This window comes from Indicator indicator, chromosome Z (assembly GCF_027791375.1).
Source record: "Indicator indicator isolate 239-I01 chromosome Z, UM_Iind_1.1, whole genome shotgun sequence".
Classification (NCBI taxonomy): Eukaryota; Metazoa; Chordata; class Aves; order Piciformes; family Indicatoridae; genus Indicator; species Indicator indicator.
This window is the reverse complement of record NC_072053.1, coordinates 38322933-38349018: the sequence shown is the minus strand read 5'-3', so window position 1 is coordinate 38349018 and position 26086 is coordinate 38322933. Positions and strand designations below refer to the sequence as shown.

Below are 26086 nucleotides of genomic sequence, written 5' to 3'. Positions count from 1 at the left end.
AGCCCCATGGCGTCCCGCGCGGCGCTTTACGGTACGGTGCTTCGGCAGTGTCGCGCGGCAGCAGCCAGGCGGGCCAATGGCTGGTGGTGCCCGCCGGAGCGGGTCGTAAAGCGCGGGTGGCACGGCACGGTGCGGCACGTGTGCGTGGAGTGGCGGCCGGCGGTACGCGATGGGTGTCGCGGGGCGGCGGGGGCGGGCGGGGTCCCGGGAAGCAGTTTTAGCTCGCGGTCCCCCGATGCTGGCGGCGGGTTGTGTTCTCCCTGGCACTATCGCTGGGCCGGTTCTGGGGATCCCGCTGGAGCAGAGCCTGAGCCGCGGCCGCCCGCGCCTTCTCAATCGCAGTCTTGCCTAGCTGAGCCTCTGTGCTGACCGGCCTGTGGTGATCTCTGCTGATCCTGCACCGCCCACTTATGGACGGGCAACCGTCACTGAGACGAGTTTCACTCCTTCAAGTGTGATACCCGGGTTCAGGGACGCGTAAGCTGCATTCTCACATCCATAGCGAGTTAGCCGCGGCGGCCCGGTAATGCTGCCTCTTGCTCTGTTTGCAGTGTTGCCACGATGGAAACCAAAGGTAAAAAGAGCTTCGCGGGAAAAAGTGGAAAAGCATCACGTGGAAAAGTGCCACACGGGAAACGTAAATTTAAAAAAGATAATGGTAAGAAGGTAAATTCTTCCTAATAGAAGCCATGACTGAGTGATTACTGATTTGCACGGACATATTTAAATTTCATTTTTTATCTTGGTAATCTTACGTTGTGAAACGAGCAACTTGGCAGATGAATGAAGAGAAGTGGGTGTTGTCTACCTGGCAAAGCCTTTGACAGTGACTTAGAGGTGGTGAATTGTGGGCTGGATAAGGACCTGGTGAGATAGATTGAAAACTGAGTGACTGGAGTGTGGTAATGAGTGGCATAAAATCTAGTTAGAAGCTAGTAACTAGCATTGAGACTCAGGAATCAATACTGGGTTTGACAAGTTCATCAATGTTCTGGATGATGGGGCAGCGTACCATCAGCAGTTTTGCCAGTGACCTGGAACAGGAAGGAGTGGCAGATGCAACAGGAAGTCATGCTGGCCTCTAAAGGGATCTCAACAGGCCATAGAAGTGAGCTAACAGATACCTCATTAAGCTGAACTAATAGTGAAGTGCAGAGTCCTGCACCAGTGCATGCGGGGGGAAAGCAGCTTTGCAGAAAATGGCCTGGAGCTCCTCTTGATCACAAAGTTGAACATGAGCCAGCAGCATGCCCTTACTGCAAATGGTATCCTGGGCTGCATTAAGAGGACTGCTGCCAACATGCTGAGGGAGGTGATCCTTAACTCTCTTCTCAGCAGTGGTGAGGCCCCACCTGAAGTGCTCTGTCCAGTTCTGGACTCCCCATTACAAGAGAACCATGCACATACTGGAGAGAGCCCAGCAAAGCGCCATGAACTTAATGAAGGGACTGGAGCGTCTCTGCTGAAGGAAGATGGAGAGAACTGGGACAGTTTACCCTAGAGAAGAGAAAGCTGAGAGGGAACTTGTCGATGTGCACAAATGCCTGAAGCGTTCAAAGACAGAGCCAGACTCTTTCTGGTGAGCGCCCAGTGACAGGAGCAGAGGGAGTGGGCACAAACTGAACCACAGCGGGTGACATATGATCATCAGGAAAAACTTTTTCTGTGAGGTTAACCAAGCCCTGGCACAGGTTGCCTAGGGGCATGGTGAAGTCTCCCACCTCGGCCATAGCAGTCATCCAGGGATGGTCCTGGGTAACCAAGTTGGGGTGAATCTGTGTGAGCAGGAGGATTGGACCAGATGACCTCCAGAGCTCTGTTCCACTCTATCATTCTATGATTCTGTCTTGCGTTTGAAAATACAGTGTTTGATCGGATAACATGGAAAAGGCAAAGCTGAAATGCTTTACATTGCACTGCAAGCCCTTTGGCTCTATTTGTTTGATGTAAAATACTCTTTTAATGAGAAATTTGATAACTTTTTTTATTCCAGACTTTGCTTTCCTGCATTAAGAAAACGTTTATTTGTGAGTGGAAGCTAGGATGTGTAAAGTGCTGTGGGTTAGGATTGAGAAGATACCTTTCAGTGTTTCTTCACTTCTTAGAACACATGATGTCAAAAGAGCCCTGACACTGTAAATTATGAAGGAATGGTTTGGGTATTGATGGCTTTGATAGAGGCAATGAAATTTATCAATGTACAGTAATACTTCTTATGCCTGTGTTGTTACACTGCTTCCTGGAAAATAATTACTGGGCAAAGGTTCCCTAGAGAAAAATGGAACACCCAGAGACTGCAGTGAAAACACCACTTCTGAGAAGCATGTAAAACTTAATGAAATTGTTACTGCAAAATATATAATTGTTTTTAATTCTATTTTTTGAAGCAATATTAGTTCTAGGATAACATTTTAATTCACATTTTGTTGGTTAATAGATTTGGGTCCACCAAAGAAACTTACTAAGAAGGGAGATGAGGAAGTAAAGCCTAAATCTGTTTCGAGGAAATTTGTGAAAGGACAGTTAAGATCTGGCAAAGTTGGCATCCAACAATTCAAGAGTAAACAGCAATCAGAAAAGCCTGCAAAGAAGAGGAAGCTCCAGGATGGTGAAGAGGGAGGTGAGCAGGCAGATAAGCCTGGATATTAGTGGAAACTAAGTTTCTAGGTCTTCCTTTTGTTGTCAGCTTTCAAAACTGGCTGAATGACTCCAGATTTACTTCATGTTTGATCTTTGCTGTAGAAAACTTTACTTCATCTGGCTAAGCTTGAGGCCGAAATCATAAGAATCAACAGTTACAAATTTTCTTGGAAGGCAATGATGCAGTAATAAATTTAAATCATTGGTATGCTGTTACAAAGCAATGCTTATTTTGATGACAGTGTTAAGTGGCTAGCTTGAAACTGTTTCACACAAATGTGGAAAAAACAGTTTTTCATAGAAGACCATACTAGAAATTTAATCATCTGTTCTAAAAGTACTGGCTATAAAATTCGGAACACAAAAATTCATTAAACAAAGTGATTATCCTTTGTATTTTTTTCTGTGATCCAGACTATCTAGTCACCTTTTTTTTTTTTCCCCCCCAAAAAAAAGACATCATTTGTGTTACTATTGCTTTTTACATTTTAGATTTTATTTCTGTGTTTTTACAGAGAGGCTAAATAAATGTCTGGTTTTATCACTGTTTAAATAGATTTCTTAACTGTTTCTGCTGCATGAGAACTTCATGTGCATGAAGCTTTACTGGAATAGTTAAACAGCACTGTGAGAAGTGAGAAGTGGCATCTTACCTAAGGGATTCTAAAGTTCTTGCAAAAAAATGTTAGTTGTTTGTAGAACAGTAGAAAGTTTATTGTTGCTGTTGTGGCATGTTTGCAGAGGGCACTAGATGTCTGGAGATTTAATAGCAGCAGGATCTCGTATTGAGCTACTTTCAAAAAAACCCAAACAAAACACAACCACAAACAAACCTTTAAATGTTGTCCATGAGAACAACTGAAAGCTGCTGTCTGTGGCTCAGTGGCACTGCTCTCACATCAAAGTGTTACTGGCTTTGCTTGTCACTGCTTGTATAGGAAAGCTATAGCAAAAGTGGGTAACATGCTCTGTAAAAATAGAGCTTTGGGTTTGGATGGTTTAGACAGTTCAGTGCATGCTGCTAAGTACTGAAAGCTGGTGCTTCAAGGTCTAAAAATTTAAAGCTGGGTCTTTAATCTTCCATGTAGAAGTAATAGCATGAATTACGGTGAAACCATGGAATATAAGATGTAAAATCAAATACTTGGAAGGTTTTCTATAACTCATTTGTAACACTGTATAGGAAGTTATCTTAACAGTTTGTTCTGTGGCACTGTATAGCTGCTGTGTAGTAAAATTCTAAAGGAATTTAACTAAATTAAGTTAATAAGCACTTTAAAAGGCCTTAATTTTTTTCCCTTGAGATTTCAGATATGTATCTTTGAGTTTGGGCTCTTCTGAGCATGGGAAAAATTGTGTGTGAGTGCAGGATGAACTAAAACGGGAGAATTACCTAAGGCAGTCATAGGCTTCTAGGTGCAACCTGAGTCAATTTTCAAGCTTTTAAGAGGTTTGCAATGCGTCCCTTGACAGAGGCTTGAGGAAAAAGTGTTTTTTGCCTTGTTCTTACGGTGTTCCACAAATGGAAATTGCTCATTTAGCATACTTATTAAGCATTTATGCTTTTCTATTAGCTAGCCTGGTAACTGCAGGCAAGGCTCCTGAATTGTTAGTAATTAAGTCATAGAGCTGCTACAGTGTATGCTGATGAAGAATTATATTGCTCCTCTTTTATTGCCTATGGAAAATACATTTGTATTTGTTTTCAGGGTCAGATTCTAAGAAGCTGAAATGGAGTGACTTCAAAAAGAAACGGAAGGAGTTAAAGCAAGCCAGGCAACTTAACGATAAAAGTAATTATGATATAATTGCAAAATCAAAGCAAATATGGGAAAGTGTGAGAAGGTAATACTGATTTTTAATTTTGCTTTCATTCAGTAGGATTTAGTCATAAATTACAAAAGGACTGTGTTTCTCTTCTTGTAATTATATGAAACTGTATTTCCACTGTGAAACTGCATGTGTGAATGATAATGATACATCCAGTTCTATAGATGGCTCAATCAGAGAGTGGTGACCTGTGGTGCTAGAATGTCTGGATTGAGCTCACTTACGTTTTAGGCTAAAATTTGTGATTAAGTGCTAAAGGAGTTGTCTTATTTCTTAGATCCTGAGCATGTACTGATTCATTCTGATTTTGTGGTGGGATGACTTGAGTGAGTTTGGGGAGGTTTGTATACATTCTCAAAGAGGGTGTAATTCTAGAACTGGGGTCCCACATCAGAAGGAGGAATTAATTTTACTTGGTCTTAAGTGTTTGTGCTTTGCAGGTTTGGCTGTAAGATATTTTGATCTCTAAGCAGCTCTGGCTGCAGATTGAAGTTTGTGTTCTTTACATTGTTACTGAGGAAAGAATAATTTTGAACTGTGTAAATCTGGTTTGCTTTCTAGGAACTGGAACTACTTCATTGCATCTATCTATGGGTTTAACAAATGATCATGTAAATTTGGATTAGCAGGAGCTAACTTTATTGTGTACTGTCTTGCTTCTTAATTTGTAGATGTAAGCAAATCATACTACAAAAAAGATGCTTCGTCAGTTAAGGTTGGTTTATTTTTTTTGCTTCTAGGAAGAAATGTGATAAGGAGAAGCGAGAAAAGCTAATGAATGAGCTACAGAAGCTTCTTCATGGAAAAATTAAAAGTGTAAGAAAACCCAATGTAATAGTGCACAAACACACAAAAGTTTCTTTAAAGAATGTGAAATACAAATGAAGTTTTAATAATCTAGTACCAACCTTTTCTTTCAAAAGCTACAGGGAATGTTTTTCAAACTCTGAAAAATACCAAAACCATAATTGAAAACCTGCATTTGGCAGCTGGATGTCAAGACAGTTGTTCTGGGATGCTTTTTCTGTCAGCTGACTACTATAGAGCTGTCTGTTTTGCCAAGCAGCTTTAGTCCAGTGAAATTCTGTATTAACTGAAGTTCAAAACCAGCCACTTGAGTTTTGATTAATTACAATTGTTGCTTTGCAGTTTCCTTTTGGGAAGTTAATGTCTTAATACTTAACTATATTAAATAATCTTTGATCTTGTTTCTTGAAATGTATACATTTGCACTGAAACAAGTGTGGAATTTTAAAATGATTCATGGTATTCCCTGCTGAAGTGGAACTATGTCACCATACTCACTCTGAAAGCGTGAGAAGACAAATCCATGATTCTTCTTCAGTATAAAACCTTGATGTGTATCCTTAATTGTCAACAACTGCAAGTATGGTCTATATTTTGTTTGATAAAGTACTTATAAAGCAGTAAAAAACCTTGAAACTTGGTTTGATACAAGCAAGTAACTACTTTTGTAATGGCCATTATATGCTACAATGTGGCATAAAACTTTGAGAGAGTAAGTCTATTAAGCTCAGTTTGGTGCCTAACACATTTTGAACGGCCTAGGATGATGCAGTGTCTCTGTTCTGTAGCTGGCATTTGCACATGATTCAACTCGAGTGATCCAGTGCTTCATTCAGTATGGTAATGAGAAGCAAAGGCAAGAGACATTTGAGGAACTGAAAGGTACTTTCTTCCCATTTGCATTTTATCTATGTGTTTCTGTATTGTTAGGACATGTTAAAAAAAAGCTACACTGTTTTCTTTTGACTTTTTTTTTTTAACTTTCAGATGAACTAATATGTCGTTCCTAGTAGGCTCTTGAAACTTACTAAAAGTTAGTGACTTCCTGTTTTGTAGAGTAAATGCAGTAAAAAATCAAAACAACTGAATGTGTTTTTCTTCTTCTAGATAGTCTAGTGGAGCTGAGCAAGTCAAAATATTCCAGAAATATCGTGAAGAAGTTTCTTATGTATGGGTGAGTATGAAGTGAATTTGCATAGCTGTGTTGCATTCTTTCATTTCCAGTGTGTAATCTACAGTGCATTAATCATGAAACATCTTTGTAATAGTGACAAAATAGGAGAGTGTCTGGCATTGCTAACAGCAGTTTTCCTTTTGCAAAAAACAATAAAGCTAAAGCTGTACACATTGTAGGAAAACCTGGGCCAATAAAAGCTCAAATACATGCCCAAAGTCAATTTTTGCCATATCCAAAAACCTGGCTTATAAAAATTTTCACTGCTTGCTGTTTTAGGGAAGCAGTCTTTATTCTGTAGAATTTAACCACTAGTTTCTTTCCCTCAAAGTACTTTATGATTTCTCCAGATTTCTGGCTTTCTAGACATATTTTTGTAAATGTCATAAGGCTGATCTAGATGCATGTTATTTCCTGGTTTCTCTGCTAAAACTTGTCGCCTAAATGTCCATCCAAAAATAAAACAATTGATAGGCCATTTTGTCCCTAAAGTTTTAATTCTTGCTATCTTACCTTCTTTCTGAAACAGGACAAAATCACAAGTTGCAGAAATAATAAAAAGTTTTAAAGGCCATGTGAAAAAAATGCTCCGTCATGCTGAGGCATCTGCTGTAGTGGAATATGCATATAATGACAAAGCCATTCTAGAGCAGAGGAATATGCTGACAGAAGAATTGTATGGGAACACTTTTCAGGTTTACAAGGTGATGTTTCGATACTTTCTAGCCTAAGGTGTTTTAGCATGTAAGGTACTGTGTTAAGTAATACCCTACCTATCCAACTTACTATTTCTTTAAATTAAATTTCTTTCTGTCAGCTGTACAAATGCAGTCTAGTTCAGCATGTTTAAATGTTATGTTTATGTGCATGTTATGTTTATGTGCACGTTTCAATTCTAGATGGCTATGACTTTTTGAGTTTTAGCTATATAAAGTGTATTAAGAAATGAGTTTGCTCTGCTCATGAAAGACTAATATCATAGACTTGTGGTTATCGTAGCGTTATAGTATCTAGCCTGAAGTGGTTATCCTTGCTGAGGTAAGATTTAGGCTTCATTCCCTGTTGATACTATATATGGCTTTTGTGTCAGAACTGGGTTATGTCTCATGAGAATGGAGTGTGAGCAGAGTGTGCCTGCATCTATACACAGTGTGCCATTTCCGTTTATTTTTTTGCTTTGTTTTCTTTTCCCATGGATACTTGGGACTCGAGGCCAAACTCTCTTTAAATCATTTAGATGTAGGTCCACACAAGGCAGTGAGATTGTTTTTAAAAGCACAGCTTCATTTCTTTTGACTTCTGAAATAAATCACGGAATAAGGTCTCTAAAGTACAGTGTTAGCTTCCATCATTCTAGCATTCTTGGCATGAGTGCTTCAAGTAGTCTTACATTGCAGTGCAGACCTGAGATTCATCAGTGTGTAGTTCATAAGAAATTACGACGTAATCCTTAATAAGATGTGGAATTCTGTGGAGTTTTGAAATGTGTGATTCACTTTGTCCCCTTCTGTCTCCAACCCTCCCCTTGACCCCTACTCAAGCACGTACTGTTAAAATTACATTTCTTGTAATTTTCTATCTAGTCAAACTCCTAAAACCAGATTATTTTCCAAGAGATACCAGTGTCATTATTTAGATGAGATACCAGGAAATACTTCTGTATTTATGGTTTATGACATGTGTTTATATATTCCTTCTTTCTGCTGTTTTTGGACTAGAATTTTCTGGGCCTTGATTAATTTCCTTTATCACTTGTTGCTCTGTTGCCCTCTGGTGTATGTATACTGTCATGCAGCCCCTTGATTTTTGTATCCTTTACCTGGTATCTGACAGCATCATGAAAAGCTGACTATAATTGGCAAGAAGTGGTTGAGACCCATAGAAGCAGCTTTTTTTAATTGCTAATGATGACTACTCAATGACTATTTCTGACATTCGTAAAAGCTTATCTGCTTTGTATGAAATGTAAAAAACTAAAGACTGCAATTTTTGGTGCACTTTGATACTTACTAGGAACAGTTAAACCTCTGATGGTGCATTCATTTCAGACACCAGTTGTCCCAACATTGGATAAAGTGTTAGAAGCTCAGCCCGAAAAGAGAGAGGCCATCCTGGATGAAATGAAACAGATTCTAACACCAATGGCACAAAAGTAAGGAGAGAAACTGATTTAAAGTGTGACAGTGTATCATGAACTGGTTTGTTTACAGCATACACACTGACGGTGATATTGATAATCTTTTGTGCCGTAACTTTGAGTAGCTGGTTTTGTCCAAAGTGTCATAATGAATATCTTACCTTAGTTTTGAACTCCACTGCTATGAACTAAAGTGTCCCCTGCCTAGTCAAACAGTCAGTAGAAATCCCATGGTGTGGTGTTCTTCCATGAGGCACTATTCGATAAGCTTCTCCAGTGATCTTCATGAGAAAATAATTTGCTAGGTTTTAGAATTTGTATGTTTTTGTAGAATCTTCCACATTCTGTAAATGCTAAGCATCTAATCCTGTATGTCTGTGTGTTTTCTGCACATTGCACTGACCAGCTTTTTTAAATACAAATGAAATACTGCTGTCTTGTTTTTGCTTATTTTCCTCTTCCCAAATACAGAGAGGCTGTGATAAAGCATTCACTGGTGCATAAAGGATTTTTGGACTTTTTCACTTATGCTCTACCAAAACAAAGATCTGTAAGTATGTTTTTTTGGTATTTATCTGCTTAAGCCTTTCAGTGGAATGTGTTTAGTCCTGTTGTGAAAGTTTTATAAGGCAGCTAGACAAAAATGGACATATTTATAAAGTTTTATACATCTGACAGGTGACTGGGGAATAGTGTTGTATGGAGATTCACAGCCACAATGAATTTTCATACTAATAGAGTAAGTGATAGTTGAATTTTTAAAAAAAATTAGATAATGGAATGACTTTTCTTTCTCCATGCTGAATGGTCCTTCTCAGTATCTGGGGAATAATTAAAGCCAGGGCATTCCTTCTTATGGTTTAGCTTTCTGGTATGTCGTTTCTCTAACCGTTTTTCAAAAATAAAATCGGATTGGGATGTTCTATCAGCAGTCAAAACATCATCTTCTGCCTCCTCTTGAACCAAATATATGGCTTGTATGACTATGCTTATATTAAATTCCATTTTTAATATTGCCGTAGCCATTCTTGCGAAAACTAGGCCTAAATCTGTCCATGTAATGTGATAGCATATTAGCTGGTATCCTGTTTGATCACTTCACCTGTCCTCAAGCTATGCTCATCAGCCTTGCCCTGGCTCTGCAGTTCAGGACTATCTCACTCCAGGCCAGGTGGATCCTTCTAGGCTCGCTGTTTCTTAGCTACTTCTGACGGACTGGAATGCAGAACTGTTCTTTGTTATTGTCAACAAAACCAAAGCTAAGTGTAGCGAGGTGCGCTATTTATGGCCTATTCTAAGTCCACATCTTACTTAATGAAACATTCTTGTCTATAGTTTCATGTAGTGCTTTGTCAGAGAATCCTTCTGGTTTCAGTCTTGTTTGAAGCATGGGAGTTACAGCATATCTCTTCCTCCTTGCTTGGCTTTTTGTGCAGTTTTGATGGTATATGGATACTTTCTCTGGGGTTGGGAGACTCCTTTTGTAGATCTGTTCCTGCCTGTGCATGTAGATGGTGTCTTCAATCACATTGTGAGCAAGCAGTTTCAAAATAAATGGTAAAATGCTTGGAGTCTTTGACTAGAGAATGGGAAGAAGCTTGGAATAGACAAGAAGATAGGTAGGAGCTTCATGTCAAAGAAATAAATCAGGTAACAGAAGTAGTATCTAGTAACACATAGGATTTTTTTATCTTTGATTAGTTTTTTCCTTTTTTGATGATAATCTTATTTGACAGATGGCTTCAGAACCTTCTTCCTTTGATATGAAGACTAACTTTTGGCTGAACCTTGTAATATCTGATAATAAATATTACCTGAGTTAACTGACATTTTTCTTGCTTACTGGATAATACCCTGCATGTATAAATAAATTCTATCACCTTCAAATATTTTCATCCTAAATGAAAAACCACATCTTTGTGTGGCTTGAGTTCTGAGCACCCTCCCTTGTATTCTGTGTGATAGAACAACTGACAAGCTTCAGTACAGTTCTGGTTTCATAGGATGAACATCATGAGTGGTTTAGTTTTGATGTGAGAAAGCTGACATCATTTACAGCCTTCTGGATTTCTTTTGAGGTTGTTTTTCATAAGTCAGTGAGAGAGGTTCTGTAGAGCCAGTGATGTTCTCTGTAGTGCTGGGGGCAGACAAAAAATTCTTCCATGCCCTCACCTACCTGCCTTGAGATTTTTCAGGCCTTTTCTTTCACTTTTTTGATTTATCACCTTTTCTTCCCCAGGAAATGATAGAAGCTATCAGAGAAGCTGTCATCTACCTGGCACACACTCATGATGGAGCCCGAGTAGCAATGCATTGCTTATGGCATGGTACTCCAAAGGTATGGTTTGATTTGTCTACACAGTCCTCTCCAATAATAGTCTAGTCTGAGACTCTGATTGTGATTGCTCACATGGGTCCTTCTGCCAGTGTCTGTTTTGATGGAATTAAGTATTTGGGAATAAGGTTAAAAAAATTGCACTGCTTTTCCTGCTGTAGTTTTTACTGAATGAGATGCTTTCATTAGAAGCTCTGTAGTGAAAGCATCTTCTTTTATTTTTATAATGACACATAAAGCTTTTCCGTTTTAAGATCATTGGCTAATCATTCATCCTGTAGATTTTTAATGAAGGTGAAATTGGCAGTAGCAAGACGACACTAAAGAAGTCATAATGCAGTATGATGTTTAGCTTTGAAATGTCAAGGTATAGAAAATGTTATACAACCTGTGGCTTGTTTTGTCCTGATGATACAATATCCTGAAATATTTCAGCTGCTAACTGTGCTATCATCTCTTGGAAACATTGCAATGCCACCTATCTTTTTGTACTTAAAAAAAAAAGTCAACTTGTGAAAATAGTCTCCTTGAAGTGTATTCTTCTGTAAGTTAGGAACAAAATATAGGTGGAGGTAAGAGGTGGATTTTTAGGTGTTGCTTGTTTTGTTTATTGATGTTTTTTTTTTTTTAAATTGCCCTTCTTGACATCTCACATTGGTGGGCTGGACTTGTAAACATGTCAAAACCTCCCTGGGATTGAGTCATTCATGGTTCAGGTTTAACTTTTCACACTGTAGGTGTTGGTTAATAGTACAAATGTGAGATACTTTGGTGAATAGCCTTCGCTTTAGTAAGCAAATTGAAAGTTGTCTTTTTGAAGGTGTAAATAAAAATTTGGCTATTCAGAATCACTGGCATAGACTCATTTGAGGTTCTTGTTTCCTTTTGGATAGGACAGAAAAGTCATTGTGAAAACTATGAAGACATACATTGAAAAAATAGCAACGGTGAGTTTTCACTAACCATTTATTTTATAGTCTCTGAAAGTAGTGATGTGATAGAGGCTTATTTAAATGTGCTTTGGTAATTGAAATTTATTAAACTCTATGGAATATTTAGAGACATACTGAGAAGCTTCATTGTGCGCTCAACCCTAACTCTAGTACTATTCTTTAAAAAAGATGAGTTAATTGTGTCCTAATTATTTTTTCTACTTTTTTTTTTCTTTTGCACCCAATTTTATGATGTGTCTTCATAAGTCTTGTTGGTGAGCTTTCCTTGATTGGGAGTGAAATCACAGGTATAAGGAAGAGGAACAAAAATTAAGATGTGTTTGGGATGTCAGTGGAAAGGCCATTTGAATGTGCATTTTTTTTTTAAAATGCTCAATTTTTTTTTTCAATTATGAAGCTTCAAAATGAATTACTGCTGAGGTGACATACAAGGGAAGAAGTCTGCTAATTACTTTTTTTTTCTGAATAACACAGAATTGTAGATACATTTAGGTTGGGAAAGACTTCAAAGACCATGGAGTCCAACTGTTAACACCATGAAATCCACCACTAAGCCATATACTTAAATACCACATGTATGCATCATTTAAATGCCTCCAGGGATGGTGACTGAATCATCCTATTCCCTGAGCAATCCGTTCTGACATTTGACAACTCTTTGTTGAAGAAATTTTTCATACCAAGAAATCTGATCCTCTCCTTGTGCAACTTGAGTCTGTTTTCTCTTATCCTATCACTTGTTACTTGGGAGAAGAGACCAACACCCAGCTCAGCAGCACTAACAGTGTAATAATTGCAGGGAGATTTTGTAATGATGGACAAAACTGCAACTCTGAAGACAAGCTTTTAAACTTCCTTCCCCTCCTGTTTGCTGTATTCTGTTTACTAATAGTTAATGTGATCTCAATCAGTGGTCTTCACACTTTCTTGATCACACAATCCTGAGCATGCCTATCCAATATATGTATATTTATGTCTAAATTAGGTACTACTGCACTAGTATATATTGTAAAATGCACAGAGAAATAGAATGTTAAGCAGGGTGAGATGAATAGTGTTTATTTTTACATATATATATATATATATATTAATAGCACCAACATTTTTTCCTGCACTGCAGTGGATTTTGTTTGGAGGCCACCGGTCTAAGTAATGTTTCTCTCCATTACTTTCTAGTATCAGAATAAATGAGTTGCTGCATTTTATAGAATGCATATTCTGTAGACATATGTGATGAAAGATAATAGCTAAAACAACACTGGAGCACTGAAGGCCTGGCTTCGCTTTGACACAGAATCTCACATATAAGTGAACTAACTGGCTTGTGGGTATGCTAGAGACTTGCTCCCCAACAGTGCAGGGGAGAATATATGGCTCATTGCAGAGACACGCTCTCCAAAAATGTGAGATGTGATTTATCTCTGTTTTAAGCATATCTGTATGTAATGTTCCTGCAAGGCAAGTCCTACGATTTCAAATGATGGTTGTATAATAGCATTAGGTTAATAGCTTGGACATGATAAGGCTTTATATCAATTCATTCTTTTACTGTAGACAGAATTTGGTTGTGGTTCATATTACATCTTACTTGAATCAAACTTTCAGAAATGTAGATTCTGAGTCACTTTTCATAGCAGTTGACTGCAGCTTTCTGATGTCTGATCTTTGCAGGGTGAATTTTCTCATCTGGTCTTGCTGGCAGCATTTGATTGCATCGATGACACTAAACTTGTGAAACAGTTAATTATATCGGTAAGTAAATGATTTTTTTCCTAAAACAGTAAATTAAATAGTGTCTGTGGGGTGTTTTTAATCATGCAGGAGAGTGAGAGTAGGAAAATCCGTTAACTTTTTCAAACTATTTAATTCCTTTCCACCTTTTCTGTTTCATTAAATTTGTGAATCATGATTATTTTTCCCTTTTCATAGAATACCTCCGCACTCTCTTGTGTTCTCTTTAGTTACTTACTTGAATTATTTCCTAAGCTAGATTCAGTGCTTGCTAAAACTTACCCCCTGTTTTTTTTCATGTTTGTTCTGGCTAATGGATGACTCTTGAAATTCAGTGTCTTTGTCACAGAAGTTTGGAACTCTGCTGGTATTTCAAGCAATTAAATTGGTGGAACACTTCAGAATGAGGAAGTCATCCATTTTACTGTCAGACCTAAATTGTCGAGAATATCTGTGTATAGAATGTCCTTACTGAACAAACTTACTATTGTAAAAATGGGTGTTCAGCACATTTAGCTCATTTCTTTTGCAGAAATAGCATCTCAGTAAATGATACTTCAAAACAAACTGTAGTAAACTTGCAGGAACATGGCACCAGGCTCAGATATAGTATACAATGATTTCAGTAGAAGAAAAACTACTTGTAGATTCTTGGCTGGACACTGAAACCATTAACTCATATTAATTCTCAAAACTTGACATTTTTAAGAAGCTGCTAATTAAATGACAAGTAACAATCTGGATAAAATCCATGCAACAATTTTTATCTTGCTTCAAAAATGGATAAAGACAGATGTCTGAAATTTGAGGGCACTCTAGGTCTTGCTTCACCTACGTGAAGAATTGGAGAGTGAACAGTAAGGAACAACTTGTCAAGTTCTAAGCAAGTAAGGCCTGACAGATCAGAGCTGTCTTGGTACAAGATCATTGAGACGTTCATGTACTACTTTACAAGCATATAGCTTTCTGTAGGCTTTATTAGCACAGATACAGTATTGGGCTTTAGCTGAGCTCCCAAGGTGTCATTTAATTCCTGAATCATCTGTGGGTTTCTACCATCTGAGATCAAAAAAATAATGGAAGTGTTAATGTTTGGTCAGACTATTACATCAATCTGGACAGAAGAGTAAAGAAAAATAAGGAGGAGTGGCCTTCACACATATGGAATTGACAGGTCTGGGGTTATATGAGCACAGGAAGAGAGAAAGGACGTCCAGGAAGAGGAAAAAATTCCAGATAAGATCAAAATCAGCATTTCAGATGTTGAATGAAACCTAATAACAGAATGAGCGGGAAGCATCTAGAAATAAAGGGTTGAAGTATACTCTGTAGAAGATCTACCCCTTAAAATGATACTAAAGAGCAGTTACACTTCTAAAATACCTTTTAGTGGTTATTATTCTGACCATACTAAAATTTAGCTTCAGGAATGTAATGAAAGTAATAAAGATTTGAGGGAGAGAAGGGAGAGGAAAAGCAGTTTGTAGGGTTTTGGTTTCGGTTTTGTTTCGGGATGGGTTTTTGGTTTTTTTATGGCTTTTTGGTGGGGTTTTTTGTGGGTTTTTTTTGGTGTTTTGTTTTTGGTTTTGTTTGTTTTGTTTTGTTTTGTTTTTTAAAAACCTGATCACTTGTGTGAATTGGCGGTATGGCTGGAAATGTTCTAAGCTCTTTAAATCCTTTGAGGAAAGTCTTTTCTTCTCATCAGTTCTGCTCCACAGAGTCTTAATGCGTGGTGCTTTAAATCTTCCTATGTGATTGAAACTGTACATCCGGAGCTTGACACATGATAGGGTTTAGGCAAATCTTAGTGGGAAATGCTTTTCTTTCATGAAGACTCCAAGCAGGCATTTCTGGGGAAATGTCACCAACAAGAGAGCATGCCTGTGTTGCTCAGAGTATCTCCTGGTACATTCTCACAGATCTGGCACTGAAAATTTCAGTATTTCATCAGAATCACAGGTCAGTGGAGGAAATACACTTTTGTAGGACTTAAATATGTCTGTTACCTTTTGTGAAAAAAGGCTGCATCATACATTAGTATCAAAATGCAACTTATTTTTTTGGTTTATTTGTACTTCACCTGTTTTAAGTTCTGAAATACTTCAGCACCTTTGTCATTTATTTGACTGAAAAATGAACTTACTTCTGAATCTGAATGTACGTGGTTGTGGTAATAAATTTTTATTCATAGTTGCAGTGCTGCTTCAAACTGATGTTCAACTTGGATAGCCAAAACTCATTTTAAAAATAACAATGTTGTCTTACTATTTCCTGTCAGCTTCCAACCACCTTTCTCCATTCTTCTTCTTTGCAGAGACAAAGAAGAAAGTTCTAGCTATTGCTGAAAGAACTTTCGTGGTAGAAAAACATAGTTTTAAAGGCTGTGGCCTGCAAAATGTGCTGAAAGTATCCAAAGCTCTGTACCAGCCTTTGTTTACTTTGATAGTGATAAATTTTATATGTGTATTAGAAGTTACCAGGAATGGATTATCATAATGCTTAAGAATATCTGGATGGTATTCAGGATTCTCCAGTAGTCCTTGGAGCTTGCATAAAATGCATGTTGCTATATGAAAGGGTATTTGTTAAGAAGCTGACGAGAGGTTTAGTACAAATAGATGGTGTGATATAGCTGCTGCTCTCTGAGCAAGAAAACTCCTCCGCATATTAATGCGGTTCCTCCTCAGCTGGGTTAGTGCACAAGTGTGTGAGATGCCCACTCTGTATAGAGGGTAGAAAATGTTTGCTTCTGCTCAATGGCTGGCCTCTGGGGAATGCCCAATGTTTTCTGTTAGTGCTCAGATAAACTACAAACAGTGCTTACAGCAGAAGTGAGCTTTATTCTGTTGTTGAAACTTCTTTTCTTGGTGAATGTTCTATAATCACTTTGAGAGGGACTTTTCCTTCATGTAGATTCATGGCTGTCTAGACACTTCTGTGCACTCCGTTGAAAGTCAGCATTGTATGAGGGATTGCTCTTAGGCGATCAGGTGAGATTCTTTGTATGGAGGTTATGACTTGTACAGAGGTTGTATTTGTACAACGTGTGACATGCCACACTACATGTTGATCTTTATACTTGCATGTATCAGTGGAAGCAAATCCTGTCTGTTTGTAATATTTTCTGATCAGTGGCATCAGTGCATCAGATGAGCACTTTTTAAACCTTAATTAATTAAAAAAAAATTTCTCTGATTTCTACTAACTTTCATTCTGATTAGGTATTTTAAATGTAATTACACAAGCAGATATAAATCATCTTCGTTTCCCTTTCCTAAGCTTTGCATTTGAAGGGTAACCAGTACTTGCTGATGGCTCAGAACTATTTTGTTAATATTTTGTTGCTGTTTGTTTACTTTTACAGGAATTAAAAGCTTCTTTGCCCAATATAATAAACAACAAATACGGAAAGAAAGTCCTGCTGTACTTGCTAAGTCCTAGAGATTCTGCACATTTTGTTCCAGAAATCATTGCACTTCTGCAACAGGGAGATGGAAATGCCCATAGGTAACTCAGATATGAAAGTTACATTGTTTTCTCTGGAAGCCCAGAAGAGTTTCTGCAACTTCCTGTTACCATTAATTTAATTTCTTTTTTTCTTTTTTTATTTTTGCATAATATGTCTAAGCAGTATAAATATTTGTAAATAATACATACTTACTTAGGTTAATCTCTACTCCTTAATTTTTTAATTTTGGTTTAAAGTTCACGTATGATGGTGACCAGCAATGCATTGATGATCCCTAGTTTCACCCCATTGTAAAGGGTAAAAGTTGCAATGTGATCTTTCTTCAAACTTGTATATCAAATTTGGCGTGGCAGAAATGATTTAATATGCATTATTGGTGTTTTGAGTTACATAAAACTGTGTCTCCAAGTTTAACAATAAAAATGAAAATCATTATTTTGAATTCATTCTCTGCTTTTGAAAACGGATCGATTTTAGATGATTAGTGAGCTGTTTAAGAAGTACATATCAGAATGAATGAATGGGAATGAATGGAATGAACAGAAAATAAACAGGTTAAATTGTTTACTTGCAGTCAGCTGTAAGCTCTGTATGCTTTCTCACTCTATGTATTCTTAAAATGTGTGTGCAGTGTGTGTTTGTGCGTGAAACAGAGGGAAGAATAATGCTTTATTCTGATCTTCCAATGATTTGCAGCTGTCTGTAATAGTGAATATGTTCTGAATTCCTTGTTGGTTGATATGCATGCAGAGTTAGTTTTCTACAATAGTGTTCTGTCTCTTTCATCAGTAAGAAGAATACTGAACTCCGCCGCCGTGAACTCCTGGAAGCCATTTCCCCACCTTTGCTACAATATTTGCAAGAACATACTCAAGAAGTAGTGATAGACAAAGCTGCTTTTGTCTTGGTTGCTGACATCTTAAGAACAGCTCTTGGTGACATTCAGCCTGCACTAGATGCAATTGCTAATTTAGCAGCAGATGAGCTGGTTCCAGGTGGTTGTGATGGGCAGGTAATGTAACAGAGGACAAGGTGCTGAGATCTTGCAGAGTGTTTGCTTATTTTATGTTACTAGAATGAAGTCTGCTCACTTTTTGTGACATAAGATACCAACATACCGGCCTGATAGCACTCATGTATTAGAGGTGATCTTCCTATTCATAGTTACTATTGCACCTGGAGTGATGATGGCTTGAGACAGCATTTCATATGAGTTGCAGAAAAATACACTTCACAATGTCGAGTCTCCAGAACTGCCCTAAACACCTAGTGGGAAGATAGCTGACAGTACATTACACAGTCTCTCTTAAAATGTTATCACTATGCAATGAAGCATTTAGTAAACTTCTATATAGTTCATTTGAGTGTTTACACTGAGCACAGTAGTCTCCTAACTTTCAGATATGCTAGGAAAAAGTCTCCAATAACAACTGTTTGTCTTTCTGTCCTGCTATTCTGTTAAGCTCAGCCAGATGTGTGTCTGTGGATTAGAAAATGAAAAACGCCATAAACTCTGTATTTAAGATAGATGCCCTCCAGATTTTCATGGTTGTTCTGAATTTGCTCTTTTGCCTTTTTAAAGATACACGTTACAGAATTTTACTTGAACTATTTATGTTTTCTGTGATTTTCTATGAACTATAGTGTAGTGAATTTTTTAATTTGAAAATGTGGAAAGTCTGGAATTCTTATTTGAAAATGTGGATAGTCTGGAATGTAGAGGCAGCTAGACCAAGAGGTTCTGTTCAGTAAGCATGAAGTCCTTGGAGAAGTGGATGAAACATTGGTTGATATGTTTTATATTACTGAAAATCAGATGTTACAAGGGAAGATGGTAAAAGATAGACTGCTCAGTTTAAATAACTATTATGATACTTGACTCAAACTTCTTGATATATTCATAGATAATGACTAAATGGACCAGTGTGATATGGTGTCTGAGGGCAGAGTGGATAAATCAAGCAGGAATATTTATGGATACACATGTAGCTGCATTTTTAAACATTGTCATTAAGTAATTTTGATTTGGTTTGTTTTTTCCCCTCACAGCTTCACATTGCAGAGCATCCAGCAGGCCATCTAGTTTTGAAATGGTTAATAGAGCAAGATAAAAAAATGAGAGAGAGTGGAAAAGAAGGTATATTGGAAATTCATCTTTATTTGACCTAACTGTGTCTTCAGAGTAATCAGTTATCTACCTTAAAATAAGATTCCTGCATTTATTTTTTTAAATAAACTATATGGAAATTTTGACACATAATCTAAGGGTTATTGCATCTGTCTTTTTGCTATTGTGAGCTGTTCTATGAACAGACTACCAAGGATGCATTTGCTTTTTCTGCAAAGCAAGTACTGGTCTGCCTTTTTTTCTTAGAGGTTTACTGTGTATTTGGGACAGGGTTCATTTCTGTGCTTAAAATGTCTTGATAGCTTTGCTGTATTAGACAGCAATCTGTAGGATAATAATAGTAAAAATAAAGTCTTTCTAACATGCAGACTTACTTTTTTAAAGTTTGGCTCGAAAGCACTAATCTTTAATGTGTACATCAGTGCTGCTGGGTTAATGCTTTATAACTTAGAACAATAATTCATGCACAAAAATAGGACATCTTTGCTATTTTATATCCCAGAAGGCAGAGATTGGGTACAGGTGTTCTCATCTTAATTTAGCTTTTAAACTTTCTGTATTGCGTAACTGTAAAATCTTACTGTGTGAATCACCCTGTTCCAATAGAAATTACTTTTTCTCATTTGAAAACCTCAAAAACATGAAAGTGGGCTGGGGAAGCATAGAATAATTCAGAGGAACCTCTTTGTGTTTAGTTTTTTTTTTTTTTCCCATGTAGAATTACCAAACCTTGTTAAACTTTTTTCCCCCCTTTGTTTCCATTAAAATTAAGAGTTGATTTGGCTTTATTAAATGTTTCTGAAAGAAGGCCGTTTTGCTACTTTGCAAGAGTGCGATTACAAATATTCAAAGGGGGGAAGCTTTATATAAATGTCTTTTAGGGAACAGCTTGAGATGGTGCTAGTTATCTGGATTTATTGCTTCTAACATTGTACAAGTCCTATTTTAAATACAAGCTGTTTCAGTGGGTTTCTTTGTTTTCCTCTGAAGAGTGCCAGAATGGTTGCTTGTAGTTTATGGATTTAGTTTTAAAAAAGCCAAACAAATCACTGTTATGTAGGGAATGAGTTGATTAAAAGCTGGCCTGTTCTTTAGATAGAATTCTCATCTAAAATTACAGTAGAAATTAGCTTTGGTGTTTGTTTGGAGTTTGAAGTTTGATGGAGTTGAGTGAGTTTTGTGGGTTACTTATTGATAAGTTTGCTCAGCGCACAAGTTGTAGAGGAGTTTTCCTGGAGTTCATTTCTCCAGATTGAACTGGGGATGTAAGGTCAGCTTAGTTTCTTTTCTGTATGTCATTAGCATAATGAATCTGCAAGTCACCTTGGGCTTTCAGAACTACTAAGGGAATAAAGCCATGCAGCATCAGTACAGCTGAAAAAAACCCAAGGTTCCTAGTGGTTTTCATGTATCAATAAAGGATTAGCTTTGAGGTTTTAAGTAACTTCATCTATATTAGTTGTGTTTCTTCAGCTGTAAATTGTAGTTAGGGTTACTTACAAATGTAGCATTTCTCAGCAGAAGTGTATATATATTAGTATATCACATAGAATTATTTCTTTGTGGTTGTGTCATTCTTGCCAAGTTCTTTCTATGAGGTGGATGCCTTCTTTCAGACAGGCACAGCCTTTGGCATTTTTTTTTTAAGAAACAGGTTGCCTGCTTTATACCAATAAACTGTCACACAGTGCTGCTATTGTCTTGCAGATTTTAAGCAATACTTGGAAGTAGTCAAAAACTGATAAAGGTATATATTGCATCGAATAGTCAATTTCCTTGAGAGAGCAGCACTTTGTGAATATTTGGTGACTAAAAACTATTTGATTAAGTCACAACTGCACAGAAGTTTAACAGGCTTCTCAGTATAAACATAACATCTAATTTTTTTTCTTCTTCCTGTCCCACATTTTACAGTTTGCTTTGGAAGAACATTGGTGGATCGTGTTGGCATTGAGAAGATGAAGACCTGGGCAGAAGTCAATCGAGGTGCCATTATTCTTTGTTGGTATGTAACGCACGTGGCCGTTTCTGATTGGTTTCCAGTGTTAATTTCTTGAGCACCTAAGTGGACATCCTTTGAAATTTCTACCAGAAAAATAACACTTTTCTGCTCAGTGCATACTGCCTGTCATGCCATTAAAAGTCTGCAATGGGACAGGGTACTGGAAAAGTTCAGGCCAGAGTTTCCCTAGGCTGGTTCTTGAACTTAGGCTTTTGCAGTACTAGGAGGCAGCTCAGTGTGTAAAATTCTAAGAGTAAAACCCAAATTTATTTTTAAAATTGTGTCAACCATGTCTCATTTTACAAGCACAGTCCACAAATAGCTACATGAGAATAATTCACTCTGAAATACCTGTGACTGAAAGCAGCACACAAGAATACAGATGTATTTGTAGGCACTTTGATAACTTAAATATGACATCTTAAATATGGAGCCTAAGTATGTCTTACACTGAAGTAGGAAAGTGTTTGGAATGGACTATACAAAAGAAAAAGGCTTTTGATGAGTTAACTGGCTTGCAACTTTGAAGCAGTGACCCATGCATCTAGTGAGATCAAAAAGACCCTGCAGGAATTGGACTAACATTAACATTTTGTCTTATCAAATGCAAGGAACTGTGTTAGTCACTGTTTTCACTTTGAAGCTACCTGTCAGTGTCAGGTCATAGAAACCCAAGGTTTTGCTTTTACCCCAAAGTGTATGGTCTGTGTTCTGGAACTGCTGGGTCAGCATTGCACTGCTGGCTCCTCATAAAGACTTTCACGGAGACAAGATCAGCAAACAATTCAGGCAAAATTACATTGAGTTAAAAAACGAGCCTCTTCTTTCTTTTTTTCCTTCCGCTTCTCTCCTAAAGTTACTGTTTGCTTTTCATCTCCGCTCTTTGTGTCTTTAGAATGAGCCTACTCTGACGTCCATACCTTTTCGCGTGGTGAATCAAAAGCTGTTTCCACTAATAGGACTTCTTTCGGTTAATCTGAGTTTAAGTCCAACTTCGTTCAGGCATTATCATTCAGAGCACTAATGAGAAGAGTTGATAGAAATGCAAAACCAGTTTACACAACATTTTAATAGTTGTATGGATCTAGCTGTGAGGATTGTTCAGCTGCTAAAATGCTAACACTTTTTATTTCCTTCTAATAACAGGCCTGCAGAATTTAATGAATGCATCTTTAAGTTATCTGATCCTGCACACAGATATTCCTTTATTGTGGTGTTGCTGGTTTATATACTAAGCTATTCTGATTTTCCAAATAAAGTTGCAAAGTAAATTTATGGAATTTTTTCCATGTAGAACACTTCAATAACTATTTGACTGTCACTGTGACAACTGTCTCTTAATAGGTTTTGAAAACTTAAGAGAAAAAAACCAGGAAACTAGTAATGGCTTACTAGGATAAAACAGCACAGGAGTGATGTATTTTCTGGAAAAGTCTGTGAGAAATGTCAGTCTTACCCTCTATCTGCTATTACCTGTGGCAATGAAAGGTGGGGCCTTGACATGGGTGGTTTGTTACCAAGCCAGGGAGGTCATCTGCCAGGCTGGCAGTCAAACGTTTTTAACCAGTGCTGAAACTTGCCTAACCAGAAAAAGTATGGGGGAGGAACGTGTTTGTTTGCTGTAATTTTGGGATTAGGTTTGTTTGGTTTGGTGTTTATTTTAGCTAAAGCTGAATGCTTTGTAGTTTGAATTTCACTGCTTTGTAGTTTGAACTTCTCTTGATGAACACCTATTTGCTTGGGTAGCTGAGAATGCACGAACATAAACAGCTACTTTTGTTCCATTTCATGTGACACCTGCTTAGCTCACCAACACATGGTAATTGATTTCTTTGTTTAATTGCATACAGTTGAGTGGTTACCTAAATCTTACAGCAACGATGAGATTAATTTTGTCTGTTACAGATAATAACTGCAATATTTTTTTCTAAATCAAATTACTGTTGAATTTTCAAAAATCTTCTCATTTAAAAAAAGGTTTTAATAATTCCTTTGTCATAAAGGAGATCAGATCCCTCAAGACTGAGGTAACTTTCAGATGCTGCCAGTTCTCCCCGAAGCTGTAATTAACTTATTGTTTATTGATGGGTTTTGAAATCCACCTATCACTACAGATCTGAAAATCAGAATTGCCCAGTTAGTCACAGAATGACAGAGGTTGGAAGGGGCTTCTGGAGATTATGTAGCCCAACACCCCTGCCCAAGCCCGTTCACCTAGATTAGGTCACACAGGACTGCGTCCAGGCAGGTTTCGAATGACTCCAGAGAAGGAGACTCCACCACATCTCTGGGCAGCGCATTTCAGTGCTCCGCCACCCTCAAAGTAAAGTTCCTCCTCATGTTTAGATGGAACTTCCTATGTTCACGTTTGAGCATGTTATCTCTTGTTCTGTCACTGGGCACCACTGAAAAAACACTGGTCCCATCCTCCTGACAGCCACCATTTAAGTATTTATAAACATTGATAACATCCCCCGTCAGTCTTCTCTTTCATGTGTAAAAAAGCCCCAAGTCCCTCAGCTTTTCTTCATAAGAGAGATGTTCTAGTCCCCTCATCATTTTTGGAGCCCTTTGCTTTACCCTTTCAAGCAGTTCCAAGTCCTTGAATTGGGGAACTCAGAACGAGACATAATACTTCAGATGAGGCCTCACCAGGGCAAAGTAGAAGGGGAGGAGAACCTCTCTTGACCTGCTTGCTACACTCTTCTTGACACAACCCAGGATGCCATTGGTCTTCTTGGCCACAAGGGCACATTGCTGACTCATGGTCATCCTGCTGTCCTCCAAGGCTCACAGGTCTTTTTCCACAGAGCTGCTTTCCAGTCTTGTCAGCTCCTAACCTGTACTGATACATATGAAGGTTTTGATGCATGTGAAATGCATTTAATCTTATTCACCAGTTATGAGCAGTTCATTATGTGTGCTTGATTGCTTAGCTGCCTGGCATCCTCAGGACCCTCTTCTTACGTTGCTCTACTTGCTTTTAATTTGGTTTTCTTAAAAAAAAGAATCTGGGGTGTGGTTTAGACCTAGTACAAGCATAGAGCTCTTTGCCGATGTTACAGTTCAGCTTAGTGTAAATAAAGTGTTCTAAGTACTCGAATGTCATGGATGCTGGTCTGTTTATGTTTCTACATCTGACCTTTTCTTGGTATTTTTGCCTTTATCAGTGATGTGTTGCATCAGGTTAAAAACCACATAAAGTCATACTTTTCCAAATGGTTTACTGATCTCCATGTTTCATTTCTGTAACATGAAAGAAATCCACAAAATACATAGGTGTCTGCTTACCAGATCTTAGAAGAACTTTCAGAATGGTAATTTTTAAAACTTATGTTTTGGCTGTATTATCACACATGTAGAAGTTCTGCATTAAAAATATGATGATGCATTGAAGTATCAGTGGGCACCAGGAGTTTGAGAGGAGCTTTGCTTATATAGCTGTTGGCAGGTGGAATCCTTTTTTAGAAATACATAAAATGCAGTCTAGAGTGGCTTGCTACTTTGTGTGATCTTTGTCCCTGGTTGTGAACCATGTGACTCTCTGTTGAGTACCAATGTGTGCAGCACATCCTTTGTCAGAGCTCTTGACTTTCTTGCTTTTGTCTGGGGTCTGTAACTCACAGGAGAGCTGCAAAAGCATCACCCTCACCTGTGCTGAATTCCATTTTAAAGAAGGGCTCTTGATTAAATGGTACTACCATAGCTAAATGTGTTGCAGAAGTTGCTGCTGGAGGTGGTTAGTCATAGTCATAGAAGTCTAGGAATACGGTAGCTGAAAGTAGTGATGTTGTCAGACTGGGTCTGGTTCAGCTTGGGGAAGGGATGGCTCTGGGAGCACTTAACAGCATGCCCAGGACTAATGCAGGGAGAGGAAGGAGAACCTGGGCTCTTCAGAGCTGCCTGTGTCCAGAGGGAGAAGCAGTGGGCACAAGCTGAAACAGAGTCTCAGTCTGAAGGTAAGGAGAAGCCTTTTCCCAAGTGAGGACAGCCCACTGGTGGGACTGGGGACCAGGAAGATTGAGCTGTCTCCCACATTGGAGGGTTTCAAGCCTGGACTGAATGAAGCCCTGAGCAGCCTGGTCTGACACAATGTTTGAACCTGGTTTAAGTAGGATTCTGCATTTCCTTCCAGTCTGATTCATCCTATGTTGGTTGTGTTCTCACTTACGGTGTTTCCTGCTTTCTGCAAAGCTTTACATCTTTTTCTGTTAGGAGGTGATAGAATGTGCACTGAACTATACTCTTCCTAAATTATTGCTTCCTTACATGGACAGCTTTTTTTGTTCCTATGGCCTCCACTCTGAACTTTGATGTGTTTGTTTTTTTTCCTGTTTCTTGTAGCCTTCTCCAGAGCACCGATCAGAAAGTGGCAAACACAGTCAAAAAAGGACTAAAAAAGCTCATCCCAAAGTTGAAGCTGAATAAAAATGGAAAAGCAGTAGAAGCATTACTGGAGAAATTGACTTCTTAGTGTAAATGAAGCTTAAAACACAATTTAAATCAATGCAAGCAACTGAGTGTTACTGAGATTTTACACCATGTTTTTTGTAAGAAGCCGTATATGCATTTATAAATTAAAAATTTCTAAAACAGCTTGTCTGTGGTACTCAGTCTGTTGTGTGGAGTTAGTGGTCATTCTCAGAGACTGAAATCGCAAATTTTAAGAGCTAGTGGAAACTTAAGAACATATAATCAAGGAGTTAAATCTTTCCTGGTAACTTGCACAAAGATGTTGTGAGTCTTGTTAAAATCTCCGTATGTATTGTCATAGCTACCATAGAATCGCAGAATGGTCTGGTTTGGATGGGACCTCCGAAGGTCATCTAGTACACCCCCCTCTACAGTGAGCAGGGGCATCCTCAACTGGATCAGGTTAC

General features: G+C 38.0%; 1 protein-coding gene across 1 annotated transcript; it reads left to right on the top strand.

Moving 5' to 3' along the window:
* Nucleotides 1–561: 561 nt before the first annotated feature.
* Nucleotides 562–25738, top strand: PUM3 (pumilio RNA binding family member 3). Its single transcript, XM_054397836.1, has 17 exons — nucleotides 562–658; nucleotides 2438–2620; nucleotides 4350–4485; nucleotides 5211–5286; nucleotides 6066–6159; nucleotides 6385–6451; nucleotides 6981–7155; nucleotides 8500–8603; nucleotides 9060–9138; nucleotides 10828–10926; nucleotides 11817–11870; nucleotides 13548–13628; nucleotides 16972–17114; nucleotides 17866–18088; nucleotides 19126–19213; nucleotides 21119–21209; nucleotides 25551–25738. Exons 1-17 carry the CDS (start codon nucleotides 562–564, stop codon nucleotides 25678–25680), a joined length of 1920 nt encoding a protein of 639 aa, XP_054253811.1. The 3' UTR covers nucleotides 25681–25738.
* Nucleotides 25739–26086: the final 348 nt, after the last annotated feature.